The following is a 14013-nucleotide window of genomic DNA, read 5'->3' on the forward strand; positions in this document are numbered from 1 at the left end:
ACTGTGTTGGCACTCTTATAGATTTAAAACTCGTTGTAGTTTAACTTGAATCCATAAATGTAGTAATCAAGTTATACAACTATCAGACAAGTTTAAACCAGTGTCAGAGTCCTCATGTGAAGCTGCACCTGTTTAAATAAATTGGTATAAAATCACGTTTAGTTAAACTGGTACAACTTTGTGTGCAGCCCAGCCCACAGAGAAAGCAAGATAGAAAGAGGAAGAAAAAACAAACCCTCAGCTTTCTGCCTGTGACAAGTGCTGTGTCGATGACCATCTTTCTTACTGGTCTCTGTAAAATAGGTGGGGAAAGGTTCTTAGACTGACAATTATATTAATTATACTGTTCTATCCTATCCACCATGGGTTTCCACCTGTCAGATCTGTACACTTTGTGCTATAGAATCCCAGCTTGGATTTATTCCATAGAACATAAATAATTGACATGTGTAGATTTAATTTACACCTGTTAGCACCTGCCCTGCAGAATTTGGTCACATACTTCTAAGTTGTTGGGTTTTTTAAATCCATGCTTGGGCAGTAGTTCTGTTTCTTTTTGTGACTAGCATTCAGAATAAAACAATACTTGGTGCTATGTAACCCTGGCAGTGACTCAGGTGCTATAGTTCAGCCCGGACAACATGTTTTCGCTAAAAATATTACTATCTCCAAGCAAAAATGAGGCACCAGCCATCTATGATCTAGTTATTATTTAAATTAATGCAAGTGACTTGATTTTTAGGAGTCCATTGGAGCCGCAGCTGCCCAGGGCCTGTGAAAGTCAGGCCATTAGTGTATAACAGCATCTATGAGCAATCTTTGGGCCTGCTCCTGTGAGGTGCTGTGGTCACAACCTCTCTAAAGGCATGTAGAACCTTGCAGGATCAAGCTGTATGTTAATAAGACTACGATATTCATACAGCAGCTCGTTTCCTACAAGTCACCTTCAAGCACAGCAAGGAAATTCTTGTGTTTTCACCTCCAGCAAGCAAGTGAAAGGAATTGGAAAAACCACACAAGTGCCTGAATTCTGTACAGGCCTTTACTAGCATGGAAAGACAATGATTCCATGGTGGCTGCTCACCCCTTCTGTAGAGATTACAACCTTTTTTTTTGTTTTTCTGAAGGGATAGCTCAATAATACCAGCTCTCTGTTCTCTCCACACCTTGGCAGCAGGCCAGGTTGAGAGCAGCTCTCCCTTTCAGCTCCACTGAGCTGGAGAAACCTGCATATATTCAGTGAGCCTCTGTGTGCAGCAGGGAGAATTTAAAGAGACAGGCACATAACACTGATTAAGCTGCCCAATGTTTGCAACTGAAAAATGTGATTCCGACCTGGAAAGGGACTGTAAAAATGGTATTGTGGCATTTCAAGTTTATTGTCTCCCTGTGACTTCCTCACTGCACCTGCACCGTGTACAAATACACTGGTGGGATTTTCCCCCCAACTGAAAGCCCTGGATTCTCACCCTGGGATCTGAAAGTCAAGGAAGGTTGGGTTGCACATCACTAACAATAAAGATTCTGCAATAGGAAAGTTCACAATTCTGCCCATTATGCCTGAGTTATTAAAGGATCTCTGGCCACAACAACTTAAAAGAATAGTATCAGGGGAGTGGCCGAAGACTCTCTCCAGTCCTTCCCCTGACAGAAGACAAAGTGTGAAGGCTGCCTATTCCCAGAAGAATCTTCAGTTTGAGCCAGATTTGCCATTCACACTCACATTTTGCATCACTACTCATAGATTGAAGTGCTGCTGCTCACTATGAGTAAGGAGTACGTGTGTGTGTATGTGGGGAAATCTAGCCTTTGAACTAGTCCTTCTTAGAGTTACCCTGGAGGATAGAAGATTGGGAAGGAGAACAACTGCTACCCAACAAAGACTATGGAAGGAATGGTGGGAGGCAGAGGATATCAGTCATAAGAAAGGCAAGAGCCAGGAGGCCTTTGAAGAAACAAGGCTGTAGAGCACCAACATCTTTACCTCTTGCATCCAGGAAGGGATAGCGCTCACATGCTTCTGAAAGAGACCAGGGGATGAGGAGACTAGCAAGAGAAATTGTTTTTTCCCCTCCTCCTCTCCAAGGACCATGAAAGGAAGGCCAGCTGTGTAATTATTTTCTTCCCTTCCACGGTGCTTTTAGAAAAATGCGGATACTGACAGTGGCAGTGTCAGCTGACCAAGGTGAGGATGGTCTATCCTAGCAGCCAGAGTGGTCAGCAGACCTAGTGGTCAGAGTCACAGTCAGTCACCACAGCCGGGGTCAGAACAGAAGGTCAGGAACTGGGTACCTGAGCCAGGGGGTCAAGTCCAAGTCCATAGTCAGGAGCCAGAGCTAGGGGTCAAAACCAGAGGTCAGGAACTTGAGCAAGCAGTGGCTCAAGGTGGGGACAGAACAGAGGCAAGGCTGAGTGCAAAGCAGGAACAAGGTAATGCAAGAGCCAGCACAGTGATAGGCATAAGCATTGAGAAGCCAGCAAGCTGCTGCTGTTGCTGGCTTAAGAGTCAGCCTGCTGGCTTCGGCAGCCAATCAGGTTGCGTGGCTAATCGGGCAGGTACTGCAGGCCAGCTGTGCTGATGAGGCTGCCTGGAAACTAGCTCTGCTGTAGGCCCTGATTCCTGACAGGCAGACTGGCCAGTGCTCTATTTAAGAAGAGAGTGAAAAGATGGTCATGTCAGGTCCCACTTCTCACTATTGTAGGTTGAAAAAAGGGGTTGGAGGGAGTTCATAAAAGGAAAAAAAAGATGTTGCAACATCCCATCACTTTCTAAGATGTAGTGAAAGGCAGGGAATATTATCATTCTCCCCTACTCCAGCTGAGCACGGACACTGCCAAAACAATTCCTTCCAGTGGAATGTGAATCTCAGAAGTTTTCACTTCTGTTTCTTAGTTTGGAATGCACACTGTCTGAATGGGTTTCAGATTTGCCCGATTTGGGGCAGCTCAGGAATTAACCTGGGCTTTTGTGCATTCCTAATTCAGGGCTTGATCCATTGCCCACTCATGTCAATGGGAGCCTTTCCAGTGATTTCACTGGGCTTTGGATCCGGCCCTTATGGCCAAACAACACTGCTTTTGAAGACACAGCCCATCTTGGATGAAACTAGCAATTCCAGTTTCCTAGAACACAGTGATCAGAAAAGATAGACTGTTATAATTTTTTTAAAAATGGCCTGTTTCTAAGATATTTCAAGGAAATATTTGAAACTGACAACCCTTATTTTATAGATGTGCACCATTTAATAAGTATATTTTTCTTTTTTAACTCTGCAATGTTCTTTCTACTAACAAAACCGTACTGTAGCTAGTGATTTCAAGATTCCCCTCATTCAAGTACTGTAGTGCAATCTCTTTATCGTGAAAATGCAACTTACAAATGTAGATTTTTTTTGTGACATAACTTCACTCAAAAACAAAACAATGTAAAACTTTAGAGCTTACAAGTCCACTCAGTCCTACCTCTTGTTCAGCCAATCGCTAAAACAAACAAGTTTGTTTACATTTATGGGAGATAATGCTGCCCACTTCTTATTTACTATGTTACTAGAAAGTGAGAACAGCCGTTCGCATGGCACTTTTGTAGCCGGCAGTGCCAGGTATTTATGTGCCAGATATGCTAAACATTTGTATGCCCCTTCATGCTTTGACCACCATTCCAGAGGACATGCTTCCATGCTGATGGCACTCATTTAAAAAAAGAAAAAGTTAATTAAATTTGTGCCTGAGCTCCTTGGGGGAGAATTGTATGTCTCCGGCTCTATTTTACCTGCATTCTGGCATATATAGATGTACCCCAAGGGGTATAGACCTGGAAATTAAATTAATAGAGTTTAAAGAAACAAACACACTCAAGACACTGTTTAAGAATTTCTAAGTAGCTATTTATTTGCTTGTAGAAAAACCACTTTTCCTCTCCTCTTCTTTTCCTCTTTTCCTCTTCTTCTCGAAACCATTACACAGCATCTCATATACTGGAAATTATAAAATCAAGAGGGAAGATGGTCTGTGATGCTGTTGCTAGCGGTCACATCTGAGTTTTATTCTGCTGATGATTCCTGTGTCTCCATGTGCTTGGTAGGTAGCTTCACAGCATGGCAGAGGCATGGAATTAACAATGCAGGGCAGTGATATAAAACTGATATGAGCAACCAAGAACTCATTAACACCTAAGCTTTTTCCTAAGCCTTACTTACATGTTGTCCTATTATATGAATATGTTTCTGAATATATTATTTGTATATTTCCTGCAGAACATCACAGGAAAATGTTAGCAAAGCAAGCTATTGCTTGCACTGTCACTAACAAATATTAATAAAAGAGACATAGTCCTTCAAGTGCTAAAGGTAATTTGGGACTAAAATCCCATCTTCTAATTCCCCTGTCTTCTCTAGAATGGTCCTCCCTTTCTAACTGTATCCTAAAAATAATGTATGTAGGTTCTTAAACCATGCCTATGTATTTATTACTCCCCTACCCTTCACTCATTTGCACAACCATTTTTCAAAGAGAAGTAATCAGTTTGATAGTCAGTGATTCTTGCTTTCAAATAAATACTTTGTGTAAACCTTATGGACGTTAGCAAATCAATCTCAGATTTGCAGCGGTTGAACTGGAATGGAGAGGGGCAATGCAATGGAATGACTTTTCAACTACATTTTCCTCAGCTGAGTTTTACATGTGACAACTGGTTCTTTATGGCCTATGATCCCATAACTCACTCTGTCATCAGGAAAGAGAAGAGAGGATTGTTATGCTCCAAGAATAGCCCTCCTTGCCCCTCACTATCTAGGTTATAATGATGCCCTCACAGTAGTATTTGATTGTTCTAAAAAAACTTGAAGACAAGAAGTATGGGGGAGAGGGGGAAGAGAGTCACATTGTGTGTGTGGTAAATAGGGGATAGAAATATAACAAATATTCAGAACAAAAGATCTGGTAGTAATGGGACTTTACCCAGCCATCTATTGGAAAGCTATAGATTGTAGCTTCAGCAAAAACTCAGAAGAAAAAATCAGATGGATGGTTTTTCTGGGGACCAGCAATCACAACAACTTCAGTTCATAGATTAGCTCAAGTAAGATTTGCAAATGGGCATCTCTCAGGGGAATTGTGTTTAATGGCTGAGATAAGCTACTCACATTTATGGTATAGAAGGCCCTGGTATTATTCATATATATCACATTTTTGGGCATTGCCAATGATTATCATTATCTTACCACATCAAGACCAAGACCTCCATGTTCCAAAAACCAACAGCAGTGAATTTGGCAGCAATAGCTTTTAAAGCATCAGATAACGTCTGAATCTGCATAAGTCTAAAATGCTGAGGCAGCTCTTTCTATGTATTGTAGGATAAACTGGTTCCTGTGCATCATCAGTTAATGAGGTGGTTGTTTTTTTCTGAGTTTGAGATTAAAATTTGCTTGCTTCCTCCTTGGCCAACAGAGTCTATTAGGACCTACGTGTTTTAGCATCACAATAGTGCCATGGTAGATGTGGCAAGGCAGAGGGAGCAGAATCAGTAGCAAAGGCAGATGGTTAGTTTAGTAAGCGAAAAGATTACTCAGATCCTTGTGGCAGATTTTTAGTTAAGAGGTTGATAGAGGAGTGGTCTCAAACCTAAGGCCCTAGGGAAGATTCCTGACTTCCTATCACTGTTCAGTTTCTTTGGGAGCTTGTGCACTTTCTTCCCCAAATATGCTAATGCAACCAGGAGCTGAACACTCACCCTGGGAAAAGAAAATTTTGCTGTATTCTTTCTGGCTCATGCATCAGCCCAGAAATAGGGATTCTGTGGATCAAACTGGGTGGAGAAAGAGAAAAAATAGTAGAGAATATCTGGGCCCTCCTGCTCCGCCTCTTTCCCCAGGCTCTGACCCCTCTTCCTGCAGATCCTACCTGGCTCTGCCTCTTCCCCCAAGGTCCCAGCCCCTGCTCTGCCTCTTCACCCCTACCCCCAGATTGAAAAAAACCAGACCTCAGGGCTGTCAAATTTCACCCAGACACACAAGTTGAAACCTGGACTGTCTGGGTGAAAACCGGACAGGTGGCAACCCTACTTAATACAGCTAAATATAAAGTTATACATATAGGAACAAAGAACATAGGCCATGCAGACAGGATGGAGGATTTTAGCCTGAGAAGCCACAACTCTAAAAAGGACTTGTGGGGTAATCTGTTGAACATGAGCTCACAGTGCGATGGTGTGGCCAAAAGGGATAATGTGATTCCTGGATGTATGAAAAGGGGAATCTTGAGTAGGAGGATAGAGGTTATATTTTCTGTGTATTTGGCACTGATGCAACTAGTACTGGAATACTGTGTCTAGTTCTGCTGTCCACAGTTCAATAATGTTGATAAATTGGAAAGGGTTCAGAGAACTTGTTTTACAGATAGATGTTGAGATAGTGTGGTGGAAATTATTCCCTGACCATTACCTCCTCTGCCTTGTGGCTGGGGCATACTTCACCTAGCAAAGCAAATAACCTGTTTGCATTGTAGGGTGCCAAGGACTCTGAGGAAAAATACTTCCTTGCTAACAAATCAATGGTTACTGGTTCAGTGGGTGTTATCATGATGTGTTGTGCTCCACCATACAGTGGCTGTCTGGTGTCATTCTCACAGGCCAACATAATTCAGATGACCTGCAAATAAAGAAGTAGAAGAGAAGTTGACTACAGCACCAGCCTGGATCCTATGCTATAGCTGTTCAGGAAGCATCATCACAACCTCTGTGACGGCCTTATGAGCAGTTCAGTCCCATTATTTTGTAGGTAACATCACTCAGACTCAACTTGGTGCCTTCTGTGGTATCTGAATCTATTTTGTGTGTGGGGAAGATAAATGCTTGTGTTTTAGCCCAAGCTGCTTGATAAGGCTCTTGAGGTGTGGGCCACAACATGAGCAATAATTCATGTCACTCTAAGCTGTTCAAAGCCAAATGGAGAATGTTGAAGGACATTGTTTGAACTGAAAAATTCATGTGTGGTGGATGGTGAACAAGATCAAAATGAATATGATGGACACGGTTAATGGACATTTTTCACACACACACTCACCCAGCTACATCAATAGAGGTCAGAAAACTAGAAATCAGTAAATGTAGTAACTGTACTTTATAGATATACAGCAATATTTTCTCTATCTAATGTATAGGAAATGATGGAATATTTAACAGCATTCCCCCACCCCCATCCCAAGTGCACTCCTCACATCTGGAAGCGAGCTCCTCATGGACACTAGCACCTGTGGCTGAATTAGCATTTCAGCATCCCCTCTCCCCATGAGAAACAAACAACTCTTTAAGATGGGTCCATGAACAGCCACAATCAAGAGCTGTGCTGTAAGGGAGTAGAAGTGGTGCTGGGACACAGGGATCACAGGCTCTGAGGATGGATCTGTGGCTCTTTCAGTGGATGAGTGCGGGTGCCCCTCTTCCCTTTCTGCATACAGAACGATTTGGAGAAAGCTCCTAGATGATATCCTTTAGCATTTCCTCTTCTTTATCCCCTCCTACAGACCATCTAGACCAGGGATCGGCAACCTTTGGCATGCGGCCCGTCAGGGAAATCCGCTGGTGGGCCGGGATGGTTTGTTTACCTGCAGTGTCCGCAGATTCAGCTGACCGCAGCTCCCACTGGCCACAGTTCGCCGTTCCAGGCCAATGGAGGCTGCGGGAAGCAGCAGCCAGCACATCCCTCGGCCCACGTCACTTCCTGCAGCCCCCATTGGCCTGGAACGGCGAACCGCGGTCAGTGGGAGATTTGATCTGCAGAACCTGCGGATGCTGCAGGTAAACAAACCGTCCCCGCCCATCAGCAGATTTCCCTGACGGGCTGTGTGCCAAAGTTTGCCGATCCCTGATCTAGACCGTGGTGTATGTGTGAAGAAGAGGGAATTGAATGTAAAGTCTGTTAAAGTCAATAAATCTATTATGTCTCTTTCTTCCTCCCTCGGTAAGGAAGGAATCCATATATTTTTATTCCTGGTTGTCCATGTACGTAGCCAAATATTTTTCTTTTTTATGAAAAAAAAAAAAGACAACTATCCAGTTATCCTACTGCTACCTTGTTTCTCTCTGCAGTGGTACCCACCCTTATTCTGGGAGTTTCAATGCTGCAATGATTTTGGTCAGGCACTACTCCTGTTTGTAAAGGTCATCTAATCATGGTCCAGAAACCTCACCACTTGACCCCACCACACAGATTCAGAATATTAAATATGCAAAGGAGCACTTGGTATTGATTGTTTGTGAAAACCCATAGGCTCAAATAGGTTTGTAACTTACCAAAGGCATATAATCTGCTCATGGACAATTTGTAAACCAAAACCAATGGATAAATTGTGCACAACAAAGAGCTCAATCAGCTTTAGTTATAACATCTGCTGGGATTTATGAGACAATGCTTATGGCATAGATGCATAATTTATGACAGAAATGATTTTCTGTTTCTATATTGAAACTCTGTTATTTGTGTGACTATCTAAAAATTAAAGGAATGTAACCGGGGGGCGGGGGGCAGGGAGGGAAGGGGGAGTAGGGGGGAAGCAATTACAGAGCTTGAGAGAAGGAAAAGTTGTTGAAATGACCACATATTCCCAGTGCAGTTGAGATAGTGGTTTATTTAAAAATCAAAACATCTGAATCTTGTTTTCTGGTTGGACATTGTCAGCAAATTATATTGAAACTGGTTCTAAAAGTTTAAAAAGAAAATGTGGGGAAAAATACTTCAGAAAGAGCAGGGACATTTTAGGCTAAATATAGGCTATACTGGGCAACCTTTACATTGTTGAGCAGATACTCACATGGGTAGGCATATTGAATTTGGTGAGTAAACTAATGTGAATACACCCCAATAACATAAGCATTAGTGAGGTCCTATCAGATGCGCATCAGCGTATGCAGAACTCTACTGATTAAAATAAAATTTACTATGGTCCAGTTTTGCTTCCAAACCACCCTTAATCAGGTTGAATGAGTATAAGGTGTAGCTCAGCAGTGGCAAAATCAGGTCCTAAATCCTAAGAATAGGGAGGCTTTTTCCATACATGAGCAGATGAATGGAATTTCAGTGCTTCTTTAAGTGTTTCTCCAGAAACTTGTAAAATCCTTCAGAATTCACATTACATGAAAAAATAAGACTTGAGGCAGCGGACCCATGTTATGCCCTGTTTTACAGTTCTATACATGTTCAGTGGTTCTGAGCAAGGTATATATCCAGACAGAATTTGGCCCATTGATAAAAAAATTCAGGTGAAATCCTGACTCCACTGAAATCAATGGGAGTTTTGTAATGACTTAAGTCAGGATTTGACCTTAGGAATGTGAGATACAAAATCACTTAAATATTAATGAAGAATGTATCTGTGCAGGGAAATATAGAATCATGATGCACATTCAGGCATAATTTACAAATACAACCATTCATTCTTCTTAAAGTATTATTACAAAAAATTGCAGTTTATTGGGGTAGTATTATTCAGTATTATTTAGTATCTTGCTCCTATTCAAATTATTGGAAAAACTCCCACTGAGTTGACTGATGCAGAATCAAGCCTTTGGTTTCCAACCACTTCAGAAAGTTTTAATTCAAAATATGCTCGCTTGAAATAGGTATCAAACTGCATACAAGTTTGGATATATATCACATGGGATTAGCAAAATATAGTGAGATAATGTTATAAAGTTCAAATATGACAGAATACAATTTGTCAAAACAAAAACCTCTTTTTTTGAGTCAGAATTGTATTAAAAATAAACTTCAGTTTCAAATATTTGTATTTGAAAAAGTGGGACATTTTAATGGCAACAGCTTATTAGTTTAAGAGCTTTAGCAAAAATGAGAATATTTTGGAATACAATTTTCCTTTATCCTGCCCAGGAGATATTGCATACTGGGAAATGTTCTCATAATATTCTAAGCCCTCTTTCTTTCTAAAGTTACTGAGTGCCCAGAATTACACATTGTTTGCAGTGTTGTTGTGGCTGTGTTGGTCCTAGGATATGAGACAAGGTGGGTGAGGTAATATCTTTTATTCGACCAACTTCTACCAGTGAAAGAGACAAGCTTTTGAGCTTAAACAGCCCAGGCTTGAAGAAGAGCTCTGTGTAAGCTATAAAGCTTGTTTCTTTCACGAGCAAAAGTTGGTCGAATAAAAGATATTACTTCACCCATCTTTTCTCCATAATGACTCATGTTTTTCTAATATCAGCAGCATATTAATTCAGAAGTTAGGGTTATGAAAAGGAAAAAAGCAGATAATCCGTACTTCATGGTAAAACAAGACATGCTTGGTTGTAAACATATCAGATCAAATCAAATATTCATTTTTTACATAGTTTGTTCAATTTATTAATAATATTTTATATATATTTATGGCTTTGAGCAAAGACAAAAGAAAAAAATCTAACTCGTCCCTGATCATACAGTCATTGTAAGAATCAGTTAAACTATTGTCTTCCCAGCAGCAGTAAGATCCAACTTTTTCGTTAATACATTTCATCCTGTACAGATGTGAGATTCCATACATATGGGCTTATTTATGTACAGAGAAAATAGGTCAATTCTGGAACTAGCAATGAACATTTATATTACAGGAATGTGAGTCATTTGTTTCTTAACCTAAGTATATATACATTCATACATATATATATATATATATAATGTATATAATTGTATACCCTGTACCATTTTTATTGAATTAACATACAAATCCTAGATTTTGTCCACTCTATTACAAAGTCACTAAAAAGATTTTTTTATGGTTTCACTGAAAGACCATGTGAGTTAATGTTTCTTCATAGTGCTTAAAATAATATATATATATATATAAAAATATTTCACTACTAACCCCATTATACCTATTAAATGTAAACCTTAAATAGTGTCAAGGATCAGAATATGATCTTAATAAATTGGATCTAATTTATTATAAGTATTAACATAAAATAAGGGACATTGTACTGATAAATAAATGGTCTTGCAGCGTATCCATAATGCTTCAAACATTTTTAACAATTGCTTCCTTGTACACTATTCCTGACCACTCCAATTAATAATGTCAGCAGCATGTTAATGGGATAATTACATTGATTTGTACTGGTGAGTGGGAGCTGGCAAAAATTGTAAAAAGTTTTATTTTTTTAAAATTTGATGTACCCAATTAAGTAAAAAGGCATAACAGGCAGCATGGGTTCAAGATCTGTTAGCCTTAGACAATTTACTTGGCTCTCACGTATATGTGGATGTACTGCAATACGTAGTTTGTGATGTTATTTAATTCTATCACTGATCATTAAGGCCAGCATTAATGGCAAAAACGCCTCCTCTGAATTCATTCCTTTCACATGGTTAGCTTGCTTTTTCTTAAGGAATATGATATATGCTTTGTATTATAGTTAATAATGCTGTTTTATCAATAAAAGTTTAATTATGACATATTCAGTTTCAATTTCTATTTTACTGTGACACATCAGGCACAAATGATTATTAAAGAACTTCTTTTGTGGAAATGCTGTCTAATCACAAGATAATGTGAAGATCTGAGCAAACGAAAGAAAACGTTCACAAAACAGTATGCTTTAACCCTGCTTTCTGTCACCTTTTCCCTTCTATTTTTAAAGACTTTAAAAAAATAAACCTCATATCTATGGGCTATGTTTGACACTACATGCCATAGGATATACTATCCATTTAATTACAATATACACAGACCAAATCGTGCAATCCCAGACAGACTTGATGCTATATTCTATTTATTTCTTTTAAATTAACACCACAGTCAACTATAAAACTACAGTGAAGACACAGAAAGCACCTGAAAATCTAAATTAAGCTGTGGTTTACGAATAATCCTTTAAATGAAAAACCTCACTTCTAGCCTTAAAACAGAGATTCAAAGTCAGCATTATAGGAAATTTTAAGGTAGACACAATTAATGAATGTTTATCATTTTCTAAAGACAAAGAGATACTGTAAGCCTTTTCCTACAATGGCTGACTGAACTTATATTGGTTTTTTTTAATTTATTTTTAAAAAGCATGCATGGAATATTTTCAGATGTTGTTTAGGGCAAGGAGGAAAAGTGATGGCATTGGTGAAGTACAAGCAGTTTGCAGGATCAAGCGTACAATTTTGCATAAAAACAGTGCATGTAAAAGTAACATTGCCATTGTAGGTTGCCATTGCATTACAATTTAACAGTTGTGTTGCTCTTAGATTTAATACATTTTAAAACGGTAAGTTAGGAAGTGAAGAGCTGAAACTAAATTCCTAAACAAAGACCTTGCAATGATACACCACACAGCAGCTATTTTTGTTTGGGTCTAAAAAGTTTTTTACAATGACAATATTTATAGTTTTCATAAAAGTCTTTTGCAATATGAAGATAGAAGTCCACCCAGTTTTCTGAAATAACAGAATGATTTACATGTTTTGAGATTACAATTATCCAGAGCAATGATAATGCTAGTTCTTCTACTGCAGACAGCTGGAGTATATTTCTTCTTCAATCTAATTCTCAATGGAAAGCACTAAAATGAAATTTGGACCAATAAAATGGGAGATTATGATTGATTTTTCATGATAAATGATTTACAATTTTTATACAGAAATGCAATTAATGAAAGTTAAAAGTTATTATTCAATAGGTGCTATTTCCTAGCTAGCTTGAGGGACATTTTTAAGTTTATTTCCTGGAATAAATAATACTGTCATTTAACATATAAAGTGTATTATCATTCGGTTGTTTTTGTCTCTCCTCTCCCACCCCCACCCCCGAAATAGGACATCTCTTCAGAAGTAGAGAAATATGCTAGATTAATTTTAAAGTCAACACACATTAAAAATAAATAATATTACAACAAAATTTAGCCTCCTTTAATGAAAAAAAGACAAATTCTAACCAAGTCTTTTAAATTCCTTTTTGAATCTATACTTTTTATTCATTATGAAGGGCAGAGCTGTCTAAAATATTTTGTTTCATAGTAGGCTGCCAGGGTCTATCAGGAAACAGGCTAAAATAGTTTCTGGGATGTTCTCAGTTTATTAAAATGTCTCTGCTTTTCACAGTTAACAAGGATCATAAGTTTGAAGCAAATCGCGGTTTGTCTCCTTCTTGGTCTGTGTTTAAGACTGTGGAAGAATCCCTTTGTAGAACAGCTGTTGGTGGTGGGGCCCCTCGGTTAGGAGGAATTGCTCCTGAAGACATCTGACGGAAGAGAGCAACTCTCTGAGGGACAGTGCCTCTGTTCCCAACCTGCATACCTGGACCTTGGACACTAGAAACGGGTTGTGGAATTGAGGCTAGAGACTCTCCCACCGTTGGATGAGGTCTAGAAATCAAAGTGGAAATCTCATGGGGCAAAGAAGGCTGTGAGGCAGAGAGAGGCCTCACTTCTCTTGTCAGGTTAGTGTTGTGAAGGGCTTGTGTACTCTTGTGAACTTCATTTTTCTGCGATGAACTAGGTGTCTGCTGCTGCTGCTGCTGCATCAGTGACAACTGTGAAGCAGTTGGGGATGCATACTGAAAAGTTCGACCTGCCAGAGGGCTCTGTACTGGCGGACTACAGACTGCAGTAGTATAAGAGCAAGGAGAGAGAATGACAGCTTGCTGGGGCATCTGTGTGCTCGGTGTTGGAGAATGCAAGTTTCCATGAGATAGGCTGGTTGCAGTATACACAGGAGGAGACTGTGTCCTGATTCGCGATGATGATGCAGTGGTTGAAGAGCTAGAATTTAGTGCTGGCATTTGCTGTAGACTAACTGGGGCAATAGCCTGCACCATCTCTCTGTCATGTTTTACTATCTGCTTCAAGATCTCATTCTCCTGATTGTTGAAAACTCCAGTATTGAGATCTCTCTGGAACTTCTGCAGGAGAAGTGAATTCTTCTTTCCTTTAGAAAGAAAGGGGTACAAGAGCAGATGGGTTAGCAGGTCTGGTGCCCAGTAACAGATTCTCACACTCACAGTGTGAGTGCATGCAAGGTGTCTTAAGACCATGATAAAACA

The 14013-nt window shown here is 39.7% G+C and overlaps 1 protein-coding gene across 1 annotated transcript in view; it reads right to left on the reverse strand.

Moving 5' to 3' along the window:
* Window positions 1-13083: 13083 nt before the first annotated feature.
* Window positions 13084-14013, reverse strand: part of HCN1 (hyperpolarization activated cyclic nucleotide gated potassium channel 1) — a 295938-nt gene continuing 295008 nt past the window's right edge. Inside the window, exon 8 of the mRNA XM_026649260.1 lies at window positions 13084-13898. Coding sequence (XP_026505045.1) covers window positions 13084-13898 — 815 coding nt within the window. The remainder of the gene's footprint in view (window positions 13899-14013) is intronic.

This window comes from Terrapene carolina, unplaced genomic scaffold, assembly GCF_002925995.2.
Source record: "Terrapene carolina triunguis isolate 2854851 unplaced genomic scaffold, T_m_triunguis-2.0 Scaffold69, whole genome shotgun sequence".
NCBI lineage: Eukaryota > Metazoa > Chordata > Testudines > Emydidae > Terrapene > Terrapene triunguis.